This window comes from Podarcis bocagei (genome assembly GCF_964188305.1).
Source record: "Podarcis bocagei genome assembly, chromosome: 11".
NCBI lineage: Eukaryota > Metazoa > Chordata > Lepidosauria > Squamata > Lacertidae > Podarcis > Podarcis bocagei.
Genome location: NC_138136.1, coordinates 36759965 through 36779964, shown reverse-complemented (window position 1 = coordinate 36779964; position 20000 = coordinate 36759965). Strand labels below are relative to the sequence as shown.

The 20000-nt window shown below is 39.7% G+C and overlaps 2 protein-coding genes and 1 long non-coding RNA gene across 4 annotated transcripts in view; 2 read left to right on the top strand and 1 right to left on the bottom strand.

The window, feature by feature from the left end:
- Window positions 1-11855, top strand: part of TBCA (tubulin folding cofactor A) — a 31530-nt gene extending 19675 nt beyond the window's left edge. Inside the window, exons 2-4 of the mRNA XM_081213256.1 lie at window positions 2784-2889; window positions 6068-6154; window positions 10640-11855. Of these exons, the coding sequence (XP_081069382.1) occupies window positions 2784-2889; window positions 6068-6154; window positions 10640-10720 (274 nt within the window). The 3' untranslated portion in view covers window positions 10721-11855. The remainder of the gene's footprint in view (window positions 1-2783; window positions 2890-6067; window positions 6155-10639) is intronic.
- Window positions 6195-20000, bottom strand: part of LOC308597386 — a 33476-nt gene continuing 19670 nt past the window's right edge. Inside the window, exons 2-3 of one of the 2 annotated variants that reach the window (XR_014012913.1) lie at window positions 14182-14300; window positions 6195-8658 (exon numbers count right to left, since the gene is read on the bottom strand). This is a non-coding gene — a long non-coding RNA (uncharacterized lncRNA). The remainder of the gene's footprint in view (window positions 8659-14181; window positions 14301-20000) is intronic. The other variant, XR_014012914.1, reaches the window with a different exon arrangement.
- Window positions 18596-20000, top strand: part of OTP (orthopedia homeobox) — a 20973-nt gene continuing 19568 nt past the window's right edge. Inside the window, exon 1 of the mRNA XM_081213116.1 lies at window positions 18596-18770. Within this exon, the coding sequence (XP_081069242.1) occupies window positions 18611-18770 (160 nt within the window). The 5' untranslated portion in view covers window positions 18596-18610. The remainder of the gene's footprint in view (window positions 18771-20000) is intronic.

Genomic DNA, 20000 nt, shown 5'->3' with positions numbered 1-20000 from the left:
TACATCATGAGAAATTTATGGTGAATCAAGATGCTCTGACTGTGATGTTGCTTGTTATGTAGAAGCTTGATCCACAGTTCTCTGCCAAGGACTTGCAATGTTGTATTTTGCGAATAAAGCTCTATGTGACTGATAACTCTGATTTCAGAGAGAGACTTTTACTTTTACTTAATGTATGAAGGCCAGAACAGAACACTGTGTGTATTGAGTCTCACTCAGGTTGTGGAATGTATCTTGCTTTCAGTTTTATTATTTAGTTTTTAAGGAAGAAAAAATAAGTTTCATTCTGAACACTAATGCACACCATTAATATTACTAACTGAACTAGTATAACTAACATTAGAACAAAAGTGTGAAGTTACATTAAAATAATAATCAGAAGTTAAACACTTACATCTTATTCTTTTTCTTCTAATTAACTTTTAAAATATAATATAAACTTTGTATGTTTAAGAAACTGCATCTTAATGGCTAATTAAGAGGTGTAATCCTGGATAGATTGGTCTAAATCTCTTCCCTAAAAGTTACACCAGGTACTATGATATATCTAGAGTTAAAACAGTTAAATCCCATTTTTAAATCACTAATTTAATTACATACTTCTTTCCTATTGAAATTCCTTGGTCTTTACTGTTTGTTTGCCTTGATCATTCCCAATGCTTGGAATCAAAACCCTGAATTTTTGAACATATTTTGCAAATTACATTAACAGTTTGTGTATTTTATTTTGGTTGTATTAGGGAAGGCTTGGAAAATCTGGATTTATATATGTTCTTGTCACTGTTGTGTAGTTTGGATTCAAGGGACATAGGAGGACAACAGGTGTGGAAGCACAAAAGCTTGTGGTGAATTGAGGAAGTTGGTAGAAATTGTTCAGTTTGTCATAACTTTGCTGATAAAACTAAAGGGAATAATGAATAAAAACCTTAAACTTTGTGGTCATGACATGAAATTACTTTTTAAAAAACTCTTTGTAAGTGGCAAGATTTAAAAAGAAAACATTTCTAGTTTTGATTTGGCATCCATTTGATTTATTTGGCATTATTTTTAATTGTTAAATGAAATTTAACCTTAGTATGTGTTGTGTAGAAAGTACACCAACCTCTATATTTAAGCTACAGATTGTGCCTCTTAGTTCTAGCATTTGTATTTTTGCTCTTTATGATAATCAGAATTTACTTTGGAGAGAAAATACAACAACTGACAAAAGAAGTTGGTTGAAGGCAATCCTGTTCTAAAACCAGAATCAAGTATTGAGGCTAAAATTTAGTTTCTTGAATTCAAGTCAGCAATTTTTGTGTGATGCTAATACTTTAACACACTTCTGAACTTCAGTAATTGCTCACAGTAGGATTGAATTAGAATTATCTGATCAATAATCTGTAATGTGAACTGTTTATGTCAATACACATAGAGGTTTGCACTACTCTAGCATCAGATATTAGGAGATTCAGAAATGATGTATACATGGTGGTTATATCCTTTCTGAATTCCTAAAGAATCAATTTTTATAAAGAGGGACTTCATGTTGAGCAAAATATGACTCTTGATTTGGCAGCAGTACTACATTGTTTTCATTATCATGGTTCAGTGAATAACCTCTATTGGTGTCTACATAGAATCTACTGTTGTAGACTCATAGAGTTAGCCCATTCTGCAGAGTTTGATTATTAACAATACTGGAATCTCTCTCTTCCCCAATCCTCTGGCTATCAGAAACCAGATGAAATTCTAGTCGTACATTGCTTGTAGAAAATTGGTTTTGGTAAGGCTTGTGTGATTGGGCCTTCCTTCCTCAAGGACCAGCTGTCAAAATATCCTTTGCCACAAAGATGGTGTTGTTAGAAGAGGATGCTCCTTCTTGAGGCTATGATTGAACATAGGATTGGAGGGTCTTAAGCATTTTGAGCTTGGTATTTTGTTCTTTGGCACATTGAGTATGAAAGACTAGGACAGACCCTGGAATTCTACTGTGTGTGTTCCTGCTTGCCACCCTCCATTAAAAATATGCCACATCACTTTGACTGTCCTCAGGGAAAGTCTCATACCAGAGCACATAAGTAATCAAGCCTCAAAACTAAAAGATACATATTATTGTTGCAAGGTCAACCAAGATGCAGTTTTACTAGGTAAAGTTGGTGGAAAGTCTTCTGGTCACTGTTATAACCTGGGCAACTAGGTTCAGCAGTGAATTTAGATCATACCAAAGCTGTGAGCCTGAATAACCAAAAAGGACTGTAAGTACAATCACTAGTAGAAGACCTTCTTCCTCTAAACTTCAAGATCTACAAACAAGCATTATTTCAGTTGTGGCTGCTAGATACTTTCAGTCAAATCCAGACATTCATATTCTGCATTTGGGGTATGTGGAAGTGAGGACTATCAGATAGGAAAACAATGGCTGACATCCAAAGAATTGCCACAGGAGACAAAGTGGGCTTCAGACTTTAACAGACCCCCATGGTGTGTGGTGACCTTTTTTTTTTAATTGAGGATTATTCAAAAGCAGTTTGTGATACGACATAAATGGCAGTTTTGAAAAGAAATAAAAGCCAGCTTTGCACTGATCAAGCCTTGCTCTTGAGCCTGAGCAGATCTTTGAATCCCAAGCTATATATGGTGTATCAATCAATATACGATTAAAATAAAATGTAATGAATAATAGAACATGGAATGATGATGATATTTTGAAATTATTCTATTCTATGTGTGTAACCTTTCAGTTAGGAAAACTTGTATTAGCTTTTATAATGGAAAAGTTAATTCATTATTTTTGTATGCAGCTTGGCAAAAGAAAAGGTTATGTATGAAAAAGAAGCAAAACAGCAAGAAGAAAAGATTGAGAAAATGAAAGCTGAAGATTCTGAAAATTATGCCATTAAAAAACAGGTAAACAACTTCATAGTTCATGAATATATGTTATCAGTTGTTATTTTTAACTGAAAAGTATTGTGTGTAGGTTTTTTTAAAAAAAAATGTTTCAAATTTCTGTTTGTGGACATATAAAAAGAATATTTAGTGCTATACTAGAAGTCTCCAAGTTGAGGCCCCAGGGAAAGGAGTTAAACTTCCTCTCACCTGCCTGCAGTCTGGACTGTGTATCTTCACTTTGGGTGTAAAAATGATTGCCTACATAGTTAATTCTAGAAATATTAATGGTTTGCAGAAATAGTAACGAAATAAGCATTGGGGTGAAATAACTGGTCATTGGTGCTCTGTAACAGGTTTCAAGGATTAGAAATGTTGCCTTCCCACACAGTGCATGGCACTGGCGGTTTGTGACTATGCCATGTGCCAGCCCCTCCTCCAACCTGTGGAATTGCAGTTGTCCTATCAGTCAGCCCTTGGGTCTGCAGATGCTGTTGCTGAAAGGCAGGTCAGCTCTGAGTAAGGCCTCCCTCACCCATGATCTGATTATGAATGAGGAGGTTGATCTAGTCTGTTTCACTGAGATCTGGGTAGGTGAGCAGGGTGGAGTTGATGCAGCATCAGGGCAGACTTGAGCATTTGTTTTGGGGGTGGGTGTTGCTGTAGTCTGTAGATATTCCATCTCTTTCCAGGCAATCTTTCCAGGACTTCATAGGGCCTGTCCCAACATGACACCAGCCCAATGTATTGGCAGGCCACAATCTGGACCTTGTTTTCTCAACTGGACAGGAAGAGGGTGATCTGAAGGGGGGGGGGATATTGACATTATTTCCTTATCATAGTAATATCAGTTCCTGTTGAGGTTTAGGCTTTCAGCACCTTTTCCCCTTTTTAGAGATGGGGAACCTATTAGGGTGGTTTGCCCTTAGAGGCTGGTGGATCCAATGAGTTTCCAGAGGACTCTGGGGAAATTTTTAGATGCTTTGAGTGGCACTCCTGTCAAAGCCCTGGCCAACCTCAGGAACATGCAAATGGCTTGGGCCATTGACACGATTGCCCCTGAGCACCCTACAAACGTGTAGTCTGTTTGGTTTCCTCGTATACTCCAAAGCATAGGGCAAGGAAACAAGTTGGAAGACCACTCAAACACAACTAGAAGAAATATCTGATTGAATGCAGTCAAATACTGGTGAAGGCTCATCATTGAGCCTACCTAGTGGCAGGAAAGGCACCAAAAAATGCATACTTTGCTGCCCCCATTGCATCCTCATTGTGCTGTCCAGCAGAGCTTTTCTGGTTAGTGCAGGGCTTCTTACCATCTGACCTGAAAGAGGTGGCAGAACTGATGGTAGCTGTGACTTGGTTGCAAAGCTTTTTGAAGATAAGATCGCTTATATCCACAGCAGATTAATCTCAAGGGGTGTCCAAAGCTTGGTCCAGTCCTGTTCTGAGTTTTAGTTAGTAAAGCTCGAGGATGTGGATGGGTAGGTGGCACTGCTTTGCAGTGGTTCCAGTCCTACTTGATTGGTTGTTTCCAGAGGGTGATGCTTGGGGACTGCTCTTCAGCCCTTTGAAGCCTTCAGTGTTGGGTTCCTCAGGGTTCAATTTTATCCCCCAACATCTACATGAAACTGCTGAGTGGGATCATCCAGAGTTTTGGAGTACAGTGGTACCTTGGGTTAAGAACTTAATTCGTTCTGGAGGTCCGTTCTTAACCTGAAACTGTTCTTAACCTGAGGTACCACTTTAGCTAATGGGGCCTCCCGCTGCTGCTGTGCGATTTATGTTCTCATCCTGAAGGAAAGTTCTTAACCCAAGGTACTATTTCTGGGTTAGCAGAGTTTGTAACCTGAAGCGTCTGTAACCCAAGGTACCACTGTACGCTATCAGCATATGCTAATGGCACACAGCTCTACTTCTACTTTACATCTACCAGTGTGACAGTGGATGCACCGGACTGCTGTCTTGCTTCTGTAATGGACTGGATGAGAGCCAACAAATAGTGTAGGAAGAACCCCATCTGTCACTGTTGTATCCCCAGCATTGAAAGTGGTTGTGTTGAAAGAAAAACAGATGATTCTGATCATGGATCTCTTACATTTTGCATACTTTGGTCCACAGCTACATGTGGACCTTGAAATCTGTTCTGGTTTTCATAGTTGGAAGCTCAATGGGACATTGTTTGAGATACCTTGGTCTAGTGGCTATTAAGAAGCTACTTTTAATTCATTTTGGTACCACAGTGCTTTATAGGTTGAAAGAAGCAACAACATTATAAAATAAATTCAGAATGGGAGCTTCTGGTCACTGGAGTTGTTGCTTGTTTTCTGAAGGCAGAACGTATACTCTGTCTACGTGTCAGCCAAATTGTGGACATATTTTTTTCATGACTACAAGTGCTTGCAGTTGCACACACTGGATTCTGTTAATATTTTTGCTTAAATACAATCATGTGAGGGCTTAAAATTCATATAATTGTTGTTAATTAATTTTCATTTCTATCCAGGCTGGATACATGATAGAATTAGCTGTTTACACCACATTTTCAGTGCATGATTTTGAGGGTTAAAAACATTCCATGATTTTGTATGCAATTACAAAATTGTTTTCTGTAGATGTATGCAAGATGTTCAAATTCAGTGGGGTGCCAGACCAGTAATTTTGTTCAAAAAGCATGGTGAGAATAATCTCTCTCCTAAAATGAAGCCCAAGAATGAGTAATAACTTTTTATGCATGATAAGCATCAAAAATATGAGCCTGCTGGTCTTTGGTTTTCATTTTACTTTACCTTTGTCTTTTAGTCAGAACCTCCTGCAGTGAGCATACAATGTGATCAATAACTCAATAACTTTTTTCATGCAGTAATTATCTCTGTGTGGTATTATCTGAACACTGTTTTTATTTATTACCAAAAAGATGCAGGAGATATTTATATAACCAGCTGATCCCATTTTGGACGAAGCTGTTTTTGACAGCAGGGGAAATAGTTTATATTAAATAGTTTTAAAAAACAAATATTTCATGGAAAGCTTTTTAGCAGATCTTGCTTTGGTTTTAAAAAGTATTACTGAGTACTTTAAAAAAAAATATTGTATATAGAGTAACTTCAATAGGTTTGCATTATTTTAAGCAGCTAAACAGTAGAGTTGTATACTAAAATTGAATAGTTCATATACTTAATGAACTTCCATTTTGCAGATTGAGGTCTTGCAAGAATCTCGAATGATGATTCCTGATTGCCAACGCAGATTAGAAGCTGCACATGCAGATCTTGCTCAGTTATTAGTAAGTACAAAAGAAATAACATTTTGTAGAGCTTTCAACTGAATATTTTTAGTTATGTCTCATTGCTACCAAAACTTTAACAAATATTCATTTCAGGAATACTGAAGGAACTTTGAGAACCTAAACCAAACCTGCCACTTGCTTAAAGGAAAAGACATATTTAATATTTGTTTATTTTCTGTTAGAGTAACCAATCCAAACCAAAACCCGCCCCCCTGCAAAACATGCCTGCTAACTTTAAGGTACAAAAATTTATATTTGCCCTAGCAATGAATCAACTACAGCTATAGTTAATTAATATTTAAACTCTTTGAGCGTGCAGCTTTAAATTTCTGCTGTTTATCTGTACTTTGGGAGTTGGTGTAGAAGTAAACCTAGATCAAGTATCAGTTTTGGCCTCAGGAATCCCAGGTTCATTTCCTCCTCTGCTGTGAAGCTTTGGGCTAGTCACCAACTCTGTGTCCGTATCACTGAGTTGCTGTGAGGATAAAATGGGGTTGGGGAGAACCATGTACATCAGCCTAAGAAGCAAAGGGGATGGGGGATAAAAATAATGCAGTGGGACTGAGTGTTCTCTCTCTATAATTCCCCACTTCAACTTTAGGCCCATACGAAACAGGATTTGAAATCTGCTTTAGACCTTGGTTTCAAAGTTTATTTAAGATAGAACCTTCATAGCATTAATTTTGGCTAAGATTTGTGACAGGGACGCGGGTGGCGCTGTGGGTTAAACCACAGAGCCTAGGATTTGCCGATCAGAAGGTTGGCGGTTGGAATCCCCGTGACGGGGTGAGCTCCCGTTGCTCTGTCCCTGCTCCTGCCAACCTAGCAGTTTGAAAGCACGTCAAAAGTGCAAGTAGATAAATAGGTACCGCTCCGGCGGGAAGGTAAACGGCGTTTCCATGCGCTGCTCTGGTTTGCCAGAAGTGGCTTAGTCATCCTGGCCACATGACCCGGAAGCCGTACGCCGGCTCCCTCGGCCAATAAAGCAAGATGAGCGCCGCAACCCCAGAGTCGGTCATGACTGGACCTAATGGTCAGGGGTCCCTTTACCTTTACCTTTAAGATTTGTGGCAAATTGCCAGGGGGCTTTAAAACTAAATATCATGATAAAGTGAAGAGCTATGTTAGGTCTGTACTGGTGTCAACATTTTTGTTGAATCCAGGTGCTTACTATCACAATACCGCCAAAGAAAAATGCACATTACATATAGTTTTTTGAAATAGGTGATTTAGTTTGCCCCTAAAAACAACAACACCATAGAAATATTTGGAGTAGCAATCATTATCTTAATCATTGATTCAACTGATTGCTCCAAAGTTAGGCTATTAGAATCACTGGTACGCATACTAACATTGTTTTTGAAGGTTTTCTACTTGGTTGCTTTTCTATATGCCTCCCAAAACTTCACCTCCTTGGAATTGAATGGAAAAGTGAAATGGAGTTCAGTATCATTTGCATATTAGTGGCACTGCACTCCAAATTCCTGGTTAACCTTCCCAGCTGTTTCATGTAGATTTTATATTCTACATCCATTACATTTATACTTACCTGATCAAGGCAGAACAGAGCGGTACTATGACTTATCTTGATTGGGGACACTATTCTTCTGTTGATGCAGCCTAGAATAGCATTAGCTTTTTTTGCTACCGCATCACACTGCTTATTCATGTTAAACTTGTGGTCTCCTTTTCACATGTGCTATGGGCAAGCCAGGTGTCCCCCATCTTACGCTGCAGCTGGTTCATCCTGCCAAAGTGTAGAACCTTACATTTGTTTCTATTGAAATTCATTTTGTTTGTTTGGGTTCAGTTCTCCAATCTGTTAAGGTCTTTTAAAATCCTGATTCTGTCTTCTACAGCATTAGCTATCCCTTGTAGTTTAGTGTCATCTGCAGATTTGATGAGCATCCCCTTAATTCCTTTATCCAAGTCATTTCGAAAGACATTGAACAACAGTGGGTCTTTTTTTTTTTTTTTTTTTTTTGAGAAACCCATGCTGGGTCTTTGTAATCATGGCATCCTTTTCTAAGTGTTCACAGACCAGCTGTTGAATTATCTGTTCTAGGACCTTTCCTGGTGTTGAAGACAAGCTGACCGGTCTTTTTTCCCCTTCTTGAAGATGGGGGACAACATTTGCCTGTTTCCAGTCTGCAGGGACCTCACCTGTTCCCAAGAATTCTCTAAAATTATAGACAGAGGCAAACTCCTTTAGTACCTTTGAGCACAGCTCATCAGACCCTGCATATTTATTCATTCAAAGTAGCTAGGTGTCCCATTACCTATCTTGGGCTACAGCTCCCTCCTTGCATCATTTATTCTGGTATCACCAGGTTGGGTTGCTTTCCTTCTGAGCGAAAACATAGGTAAAGTAGGAATTGAGCAGTTCTGCCTTCTTTCTGTCACCCAACAGCATTTCTTTCATCTTCTCCACGCAGAGGACCTATTATTTCTATGATGTTCCCCTTGCTTTGAATGTAGCCAAATAAACCTCTCTTGCAAGCCTAAATATTTATATTTTATTGAAAAAATTCAGTGAGAAAATAAAGTAAATGAACAGAAAAAAAATAGAAAAATAAAAGGGGAAAAATACTTGAAATTGTGATACAATACAAATATAGGTAATTTAAGTCTCACACAACTACTGCATCTCTCCTTTTTTACTGTTTGGTAATCTGCTCTAGGAAAGCATCATCCAAGTCTTTAGTCTGGCTTGGAGGTCTATAGCAGACACCCACAGTAAGGTTACTGTTGTTTCCCTCTCCTACATATACTGTCAAATCATCCCTCCATGCTCAAGTCATGGATCTCTTCACAAGTGTACACATCCATTACATTTAATGCTGCTCCTACTTCCTTCCTGTTTAAGCTATTCCTTTTGAATAGACCCTCAATTTATATATTCCAGTCACCCCACCATGTTTCCATAATGCCTTTTAGATAATATTTGCCAACCTGTATTAAGAGCTCAAATTCAACTTGCTTGTTTTCCATACTCCGTGCATTAGTATAGAGACAACTGAAACAATGCATTATTCCCTCCAGTTGATTCCTCCTTGTAGTTTTTTGCTCTTTAGCATGCTTTTTTTTAGCACCGCCTCAGCTTTCTGTGCATCCATGAAGCTATTATCCCAGTACCAGGTATTCCCCTGTCATATGTAATATTGTCTCTATCCCCCTCAGGAGGGGGACGGTATTGGCATCTGCTGAAGAGATTGTCATCTGCTGGAGCACCAGGGCAATAGAAACATCTTCCTTGCTCTGGCAATGAATGTGATAACAAAGCTTTCAGATTTTACTATTGTTTGTGACTGATTATCCATGTTTTGACTTTTCTATGCTAATCAAGCAGGGGCTGAGTACTTCTTTCCTTTGGGATTCATGCTAGCACTTTAAATGGGAACACTTCTTTGCAAGATTGTGTGGATTTATGATTAAAAGCTAAAGAATGGATTTCAGTGGGCCAAAAATCATTTATTAAAGGTCAGTGTGTTTTCAAAATTGGGCCTATGCAGTGAGAAGTAAGCACCATAGCTCATTACTATATCACTCTTTACCAATTCACTATCATATGACTGTCAATTGAACCTAATAAACTGGGTATTATGTCATGTTCTGCTGCTGATATTGAGTATCTCTCAATCAATCTTTATTGGCATAGAAAAAGTGCATTGTATACATGGATCAGAATACAACACAGTTAACAAAACATAGTAAGAGATACTTTAGGATAAAACTGTCCAGTGAGGTACAAAATGGCTCTTAGGACCTATGGTGACATAATTTCATAGTGTCACTCAAAAATCTTGCCACATTCTCCACAACATCATTACTACAATTGTTCAGCAGATAAGACACCCTGGAAGAGTCAGTGCAGTAAATCCTTTCCTTCAGTAAGGGGGCCAAATACTTATCATATATTTTTGCATAAAATGGGCAGTAAAATAAAATGTGTGTGATGGATTCAACCTGTTTTGTGCCACAAGGACATTATCTTTCAGAGTATGGGATTTTCGAGAATCTATCTTGCAAAACTGCAGATGGTAAGATGTTAAATCACCAGGGAAAGAGTTCTGCATAGGTGAGAATCGTAAAGCTGGTGTAAATATGGAGTGTCCTGGCCAAACAAGAGTGGAATTCCCAACCCCAATGGGGAACAGGTTTTATTGGCTGTACTGCAAAGGGTTTGGAATTCATTCGCTAGGATTCTTCACTTGATTATCTGGAATACTTCCAGTTGTGGGCTCTGCAGAAAGCTGGGCTCATTGCAATCCAAACTGGATACTGAGTAATATCCAGTGTTACTCAGAATAGACCCACTGAAATCCATGCACTCAGTCTGTGTATGACTAACATTGAATATCACCCTATATGTTGGGAACTAAAGTGCTAAAGCCTCCTTCATGATGCATATCAATGCAAACAAATAGTTTTAAGCTTTAATAATTTTTAAAATAGTGAAAAGTGTGCTTTGTTTAATTTCAGGAAAATGAAAAAGAGTTGGAAGAAGCTGAAGAATATAAAGAAGCACGTTCGGTACTTGAGTCAATAAAGTTAGAAGCCTAGATAGAGTAGTGAAAAATCAATGTATGCTTTGGGTCCATTGTTAACATAAATGGTCAGACATTAGTAAAATGTATTTCCTAAAGTAGTGTTAGGAATGATGATGTGCTCAAATGATCCGTACCTTTTTTTGAAACCATTTTTGAAAGTTGTAAAATCCACAATACAAATTACAAATAAAAACAAAAAAACAAGCCCAGAGAGCATTTTTCCTTATGATTTGTAATACAGAACGTATCTTACAGAAGTACAACAGTATTCAGAAACACACATCTGTATACAGTCTACACCAGCCTGGGCTGCTTTGTATACAGTTTAAGCACTTTATGTGGAATCTTAGTGTTTTAGCATAAAGGTCCTGAAACACCTGCACTTATTCTCCTTTGTATGCAAGAGAGTGAAAGTTGTGGAGATCTTGATATATCTTTTCTGTAAGGGAGTACAGTGGAAATCTGACAACACATCTCAGGACTTTGCAATTTTTAATTGCTGTGGCATTTAGGTGTGCTCTCAAAATAAGGCTCAAAAGAAGGTGGGTCTCGAAGAAGCTATGTAAACCACTGTGTTGTTAAGACTATCATTCTCTCTTGCTTTCTAATTCTGAGATCCTATAGATTCTAATATCCAAATTGTGATTCCTGTTAAATCCTTCATGTTTTCCGCTTTCCCCTCGATAGACTTGATTGGTATTTCAACCCCATGTTTATAGCCATATTTGCCATTTCAGCCATGTCTGACAGCTTAGTCACTGCTTTGGTCGCTTAAAAAATGCCTTGATAATAGCTGTCCATTCCATAGTTAATTCTTTTAATGCTGCAGGTATGAAGCAGTTCTTAACCCCTCTCCCTTAAACAGTGTTGCTTTCTGGTGTGTTAAGTGTTTAATGGAGAAGTCATAGCCATGTTGTGTAAGGATATAGAACCTGTGTAACAGCTTACCCCACTATGTACTGAGAGCAGTACTGTAGAAGTAAGAGTATGAGAAGTGGCTAAGAAAAGAATACCATGCGTCACATGGAAATATGTGCCCTCTAAGGAAAAGAGAAATTTATTCCATCTACCGTATTTCTGTTGTTGTATTGTTACATGGAAAAACATTATTGTAAAGAAAAACAATTAAAATGGTTTGACATCATGTACATTTTGGGCCTGTGATGGATTTGCATTACTTTTCTGCCTTCAGAGAAAAGACAGAGAAAACAAAATCATTTGACCTCTCAAAACCAAGGTCCAGAAGAAACCAAGAAATCACACAACAACTGGACACGAGGGATATGATTAGGATAGCCCAGTCAGTAGAGCATGAGTCTCTTAATCTTGTGGCTTTGAGCTCCATGTAGGGCAAAAGATTCCTGCATTGCAGGTGGTTGGACTAGATTGACCCTTGGGATCCCTTCCAATTCTTTGACTTTGACTCTAAAGGATCTGGAAACTAAGCCTTATGAGGAACAGCTGAGGGAGTTGGGTATGTTTAATCTGGATAAGAGGAGACTGAGAGGGAGATATAACCATCTTCAAATATCTAAAGGGCTGTCACATGGAAGATGCAGCAAGCTTGTTTTCTGCTCTGGAGGATAGGACCTGTACCAATGGATTTGTTACAAGAAAGGAGATTCTAACTAAACATCAGGAAGAACTTTCTGACAGTAAGAACTGTTAGAAAGTAGACCGGACTCCCTCGGGAGGGTGTGGACTCTCGTTCCTTGGAAGTTTTTAAGCAGAGGTTGGATGGTCATCTGTCATGGATGCTTTAGTTGAGATCTCTGCATTGTAGGGGGTTGAACTAGATGACCTTTGGGGACCCTTCCAACTCTACAATTCTAGGATTCTATTATAGTGGCCGTTTTGATATGTAAATGTTAGGAAAACAAGAAGTGAAAGTAATAGAGAAAGTTTATTGTTCCTGCTGGAGTGTGTGTCTGCAGGTCCCTTTCCCCACCCACACAACATATAGCTACAGCAGGGGTTCTAAACCGGTCCACAAGCTTCATTCTGATGGTCCAGGGTGTGTCTGTGAATTTGTTGTTGAAGACAGGAGATGGCCCATCCATCTCATTAAAGATTTATACTGATTTCTGAATTGTATTTTATCGCTTCTTTTATTTCTTACCTTGTATTTTATTGTATTCTATGGAATTTAGATTGTAATACAATAAAACACAATATATGAAGAAATAAAAAAGCAATAAAATAACAATTAAGGATCATCAGCATCTAGCACACTGCATTATAATTGCTACAATGGGCAGAAAAATCATTAAGTAGTCGGCCAAGAACCACCGCAATTTTCAAGTGGTCTGGGGAGCAGGAAAGTCTGGGAACTACTGAGAAAGTCTAATGAATTTTATTCAGAAGAGCCTTGGAAAGGGAGTAGGTCTTACCCAGGTTTGAACAGAAGCAAAATATTAGCAATCATATGGTGCATTTTTACTGAACTTAATTATTTTGGAGTGGGAGGAAATTTACCCATAGAGAGAGAGAGAGAGAGAGATGTATAAATATGCACACATGCAGAAACTATATATGCTAGGGGAAAGAGGTCTTGCCAAAGATATACCAATTTTGTGGGGTGAGGGGGTATTGAGGGGTGATAAATATGGAATCTCTCATCAGCACTGAATAAAATGCTATCTCCCAGCAAAAGCTGCAGCAAATGAATCCTTGATCATTTGTTTCTGCTCCACGATGCAAATTAAATGTGGATTAAAATGTGAATTTGGGGAATGGGGAGGTTCTGTTACGTAACCATGTTAACTTCCCACCCTTTTTACTTTATTGGTACATGTTGGTAGATCAGAACTTTAGCAATTAAATTGGGGACTTGGTAATAAACATGTTATTCGTAAACCATACAAAAGTACAAGTATTCCCAAACAGCACTCACTGTCCAGTTATTTCCTGCCACCTCTGGTCACTGCCTGCTGGGGATGCAATGCTTTGCTAGAAATAACTGTATTAATATTGTGTGCAGTGACCCTGTTAATTCCCCAGCGCATGCATCTAGTGAGCAACTGTCTCCTTTACCAGAGTGCTTGCAAGGAACAGAACCCAACTTACAGGAACCTGTATTGCAGGCATAACATTGCTTGGGCTTCTCTGAATAAATCAGTTTATGAATTGCATTACTGACTGAAAGATGTCATGCAAAAGTGTGCTCATAATTAAATTTTAAAGGCTAAAGCTACATTTATTTATATAGATGATTTATATACTGCCACAGGGTAGTTTACAACAAAGCAAACAGATAATAACATCCTTTAAAAGGCAACAAACCACAGAATAGTTACTAACAGAATCAGCAGCAGCAATCCAGTCTCTTCTCCAAATGGCTTTTGAAAAAGATCTTAAGTAACCACACACAAAAATGTAGAGAGGGCCAGATGCACCTCAGAAGGAAGGAAATTCCATGTATGAGGAGCTGCTATTAAAAAATTTCCTTCCTGCCCCCCACCCACCACCATGTACCTCATACTAAAGAGGGTCCACCAGGGAGGCCACATCTGCTGATCTTAGAGGACAGACCGGTTGATAAGGAAGAAGGTGCTCTTGCTGGGACCCAAGCCGTTTAGCATCTTGAACTGGACCTAGAAGACAATTGGCAACCAGTGTATTCACTAAGATGAGTAATATGTTCATGACCTGCTGTCCCTAGCAGCATTTTTGCTTCAGCAATTTCCAGACCATCTTCAAGGGTAGCCCTAGTCCAGCCTGGAGGTTACCAGAGCATGAGTAACCATGGTCAAACGATCCCTATCCAAAAATTACCATAGCTTGCACCAGGTGAAACTCTGCATAGTTGCTCCTAGCCACTGAGGCCACCTGGGCAAAGATAGTTCCAAGAACAACCCCAAATTATGCAACTGGTCCTTCAAGGTGAGTGAAACTCTATTAAGAACAGATAGTTCTGTCAACTTCTGGAAATCGGAAACCCACTTATGGCACTTCCATATTGTCTGGATTTAGTTTCAGTTTGAGGTACTGATGAAACAGAGATAGAGCTGGGTGCTGGTAAGATCTCACTCCAAATCCCCTGATGACTGGTCCCAGTACAGTGGTACCTCGGGTTACATACGCTTCAGGTTACAGACACTTTAGGTTACAGACTCCGCTAACCCAAAAATATTACCTCGGCTTAAGAACTTTGCTTCAGGATGAGAACAGATGCTGGATGCTCCAGCGGCACGGTGGCAGTGGGAGGGCCCATTAGCTAAATTGGTGCTACAGGTTAAGAACAGTTTCAGGTTAAGAACGGACCTCTGGAACGAATTAAGTACGTAACCAGAGGTACCACTGTAGTTTCATATAGATGTTAAATAGCATGTTTAACAAGACTGGACCCTGCAAGACCCTGCGGGAAAGCTCCCATGTGGCCAAGCAAAAGTCACCCAATCTCTGAAAATGTCTTTGGAGATACGAGTTGCACCACTGCAAATTCATTGCTCTCCTTTAAACTGACCAGGAGGGAAACGTATGTATTCTCACCTGTGTCCCCACCACCACACACATAAACATTTAGGTTAACTTAAAACACAGGTGTGAGGATTCCATGCTTTGAAATTACCATTCCAAATCAAGCATAGGATTTTGGCTCAATTGTTCATGCTGTTGCTTAATTTTGGTCAATATGTAGAACAAACAAAGGAACCTTGATTTGAAATGTATCTGTTTTGCAAGTTAGAGTGCAATGATGTAGAATCTCCCTTCTACCTGCCTGCGCTCCCCCATCTTCTTCCCAGATCTGCTCTGAAGGGTTGGGGAAGACCTAAAACAGATGTCAGTGGAGTGCAAGGAAGAGGAGAAGGAAGAAACGTTTCATTTCATGTGTTTCCCTTGCTGGTTCAATGGGATATGCATAGCAGAACTTGCTGGTGTACTAAGGGTTCCTATAGGAGGAAGAAAAGGGAATGATAGAATTAGAGAGGCCATTTTTTGTTTCAATAGGCTGGAATCAATATTCATAGCAAGGCTCAAATAACTGCTTTTGGATACATACTCAAGAGTTCCAAAAACAAACAATCCCAATGTATTTTAAGAGCATTTATTTTGGCTACTCTCTTACATCTCAAAATAACCACAAGGATTCAGACTTAGTTATGCTTAGTTACAATTTCAATTTGTGTATTCTAATTTAAGCCCCATTTATTTCACTGGGCCTATTCTCATATGCCTAATTCTGGACCCATTGTACAGTACTTTGTTGTACTATACTAAAGTGGTTTCACTCCTACTGCTAGAGTTGTTTTCAGAAAGTAGATATGGGAGGCTATTGTTCAGTGCCATGGAAGTTGCAGTGTCCTGCACGGTTCCATCTTCTCACCCATACTATTTAGCATCTCTATGAAGCCATTGGGAAGTTCAGGAGTTTTGGAGTGAAGTGTCACCAGCATGCATCTGAACCAGGAAGGTCAGATGTGAAGAGGGGGAAATGTATTGCTGTTGCCTGTCCTTGCTCTGCAAATCACAGAAGGGTTTCAGGATAATAAGGACTACACATTTTATGAACACATTTCTGAACTAAAGTTTAACCGGAATGTGGCTGGTGGAGTTAATTTACAGTGGGAGAGGTGAGAAGCAGAGCTCACTCCATCAGCTCTGCTGTGACAGACCATCAGGCCTCCTCTCCCTCAAGTGTCACCAGGGAGGGGCTATTCCATAAGACTCCCTCAGTGGAAGAGATAAAAACAAGAGCTAATTCCATCTGCTTTGCCAAAAGCCCAGCTCCATCAGGCACTTCCTATGCCAGAACTGTGCCAGCTGGTCATTATAAAAACAACTATTTGAGAATTGGTGCCTGAGTTTGATTTAAAAACAAACAGGCATTGTCCCTCCCTATCCCTCTTACTTTGTGTGTGTCATTGTTTTTTAAGATTGTAAGTTTTGGTCAGGGACTGCCTTGTTTTAATTGATTGTATGTAAGCTACTCTGTAGTGATGTATGGAAGTGAGAGCTGGACCATAAAGAAGGCTGATCGCCGAAGAATTGATGCTTTTGAATTATGGTGCTGAAGGAGATTCTTGAGAGTCCCATGGACTGCAAGAAGATCAAACCTATCCATTTGTAAGGAAATCAGCCCTGAGTGCTCACTGGAAGGACAGATCGTGAAGCTGATGCTCCAATACTTTGGCCACCTCATGAGAAGAGAAGACTCCCTGGAAAAGACCCTGATGTTGGGAAAGATGGAGGGCACAAGGAGAAGGGGACGACAGAGGACGAGATGGTTGGACAGTGTTTTCGAAGCTACCAACATGAGCTTGACCAAACTGTGGGAGGCCGTGGAAGACAGGAGTGCCTGGCATGCTCTGGTCCATGGAGTCACAAAGAGTCGGACATGACTAAATGACTAAACAACAACAACAAAGCTGCTCTGAGAGCCTTTGTGGCTGAAGAGCTGGGTACTAATGCTATATAAATTATTAATAAAGTACAAAGTTGTTAATGTCATGCTTCCTTGCTGTTTGGGCTAAAACCAGCAATTTCTTTACAACCAACAGTCAACACACACACATACAGGATAGGACAGCCACACCTATCCCATTCAAAGCAATCTTATGCTGTTTTAAAAGTCATGGTGAATTTTGGGAACTGTAGTTTGTTAAAGGCGCTGGGAACCACAGTTCCCAATATTATTTGAGAAAGACATGACTGCAGCATGTAATGATGTAATCAGTTGGTTAGAATCAGTGGATGAACATGGGTAATATAGTTTTCAGAAAAATATTTTTAATATTTATATTACGTATTTCTAAAAACTGCAGCTGCCACCATAGAAGAGTAATTATTTATATATTGTCACAACTTTCCTCCAAGGAGCTCAGAGTGATGCACATAGTGCTCCACATCCCCATTTTATCCTCACAGCAAACCTGGGTTAGATTGAAAGACAGAGACTGACCCAAGGTCACCCAGTGGGTTTTTCCAAGCTGAGTGGCAATTTGAACCCAAGGTCCTAGTCCTAGCAGCCACAATGCCACACTGGCTCTGTCTACCCTTCTCTTACATGCAGGAGGGTATAGCTCTTCTAAGCCATATATGAATCTTTGGTTCATGTGCCCATTTCTGCAGATTTAATAAACTCAATTAATTAAAACTCTGACAATTAATTAACTGGCTGCACAATCCTATACATATGGTCTGAAGGCATATAAGGTCATCACCTTGCTGAAGCTAAGCAGGTCTAGTGTGACGGATTATAATTGTAAGAAAACAAATAAAATTTTCCTTGAAAGTTAGTCTCACACAGTGTTCAGTGGGACTTACTCCCTAGTAAGTACATTTAAGATTGCGGCTTAAAATTTCTTTAATTGGGTGACAGTTCTAATTTTAGCAACTATGAATTGTTAGCCCTGAAACATGTAAGTTGATTAAGAACAATTATTTTTAAAGTTCAGAAGCTTTTACCTTCCTTCAATAAACAGCTTCTGTGAAAAGGACAGATTTGCAGATGAATTTATGCAGACTATATGAAAGTCAAATGTAATGGAAAATTAATTACAAACACCTTGAACTAAGTGAATGACTGGTGGTGTTTTCTTTATATATATAAAAATGTTTAATAAGAATTAAGGAAGTTAATAGTATGCAGTCACCCTTTGTGTTCACTATCACCCTTGAATGAACTTGAAAAAATCCCACCTTTATTAGTCATTGACTCAGTCAGTTTGGCAGACTGCTTAAAAGGGGGCTGGGGTGACTTTTAAGTGACCTTGGTTGGGGGAAGGTATGGATAACAACTGGGCTTCAGGTTTTCAAAAATGAGGAAGAGCCATTAGTCACATCCACACCACACAGTCAAAGCACTCTTACACTGGGGAATGTAGTTCGTTAAGGGTGCTGGGAACTACGGTTTCCAATATTATTTGGAGAAGGCATGAATGTTAAATTATGAGTGCTTTAAATGTTTTGTGTGGCTGTGACCATTGTTTCTTTATTCCAGAATCCTCCTAGGTATGTAACCTCCAGCCTAAGGTGTGTAACATCCAGCCTAAAGAAGAGTTATGCAGAACTAAAAGCCTTGTTCCGCTATCTGGTGACATTTTGGTTGGTCCTAATAAAAGGTATTGTCCAGCTGTGGATTTTGGGTTGCCTTGGGTGGGGGGTTGTGGAGGAGCGGATGCCCTTCAATTAGTTAGTCTGTGGTCTATAGAGCCTGACCCATTTTTCTGTGGCCCAAACAACACCAACCCTGAAGGGGCTGCTGGCATGGAGGGGAAAGGAAGCTTTGGGGCAGTTCTTTATTTTGTCTGGTCATTACTCCACCTCCCTTATATACCCTCTTTCCATCAAGCAGCTCATGGTGGCTTACACAGCTCTCCCTTTCCTTGTTTCATCTTCACAACAGCTCTGTGAGTCAGAGGAGGCACTGCCCCAGCAACCTCAGTCTGCCCTTAGCCAATCGCCACCTGTCTGTCATTAGTTCTGGCTTCAACTTCATTGGCTGTGGCTGCTGCTGGCCTCTCTGCCTTCTGCCCTACAAGTCTCAACGAGCATCAGCCACCATAGCTGTGAGGTAGGTTAGGCTGAGAGACAGTAGCTGGCACAAGGCTGCCAACAGTACATCCCTCCTCTGCCAGATGCTTGAAAGTTCATTAGTGAAGTTACATTAATAGGATCTATGCAAGCTTCATAATATTTCCTGGAAGATGGGTGTGGAACATTGGGCACTGCGTTATACCCACCAAGGGCTGCATGCAATGCCAGTACATCCAGTTCCAAGAAGAGCAGCAATCTGGATACACACATAAAGTGCCACTTTTTAATTTCAAGCACTTTCCAGGTTTAGAATGAGATGGGAGGAAGGTTGTTGTTACCACTAAGGAACTTTTGAGCATCTGGCTTCGATGGTCCTTCAGAATCAGGTCATCCCTGTGCTGCTGCTGCTGCTCCTCCTCCTTACTGCCACAAATGAGGCCCCACTTCTTTTCTGCTGGGCACTTGAGCAAGCATGTTCCTCTTGGGCTTCTATGAGATTTTTCCTGGGTTGTTGTGAAGACAAAGTAAAGGAGTGTAGAACCACGTAGACTGACTTGAGCTTCTTGGAGGACAAGAGGGATATAAGTCTAATAATAAGTGTATATTAAAATTCTACCTGAAGACATTAGTGGGAAAGTGGTTAGAAATAAGCCTGCACTTCTCCTGCAGGGAGGTTCAGAGAGGTCCATAACTGGATTAGAACCATTAACTTAAAATAATGAGATGCCAGGAAAACCTGGTGTCAGAAGTTTCCTCCTGTTTATTAATTGTAGTAAGTTTCCATTAGGGTATATATCATTGAATGAATGCAACAT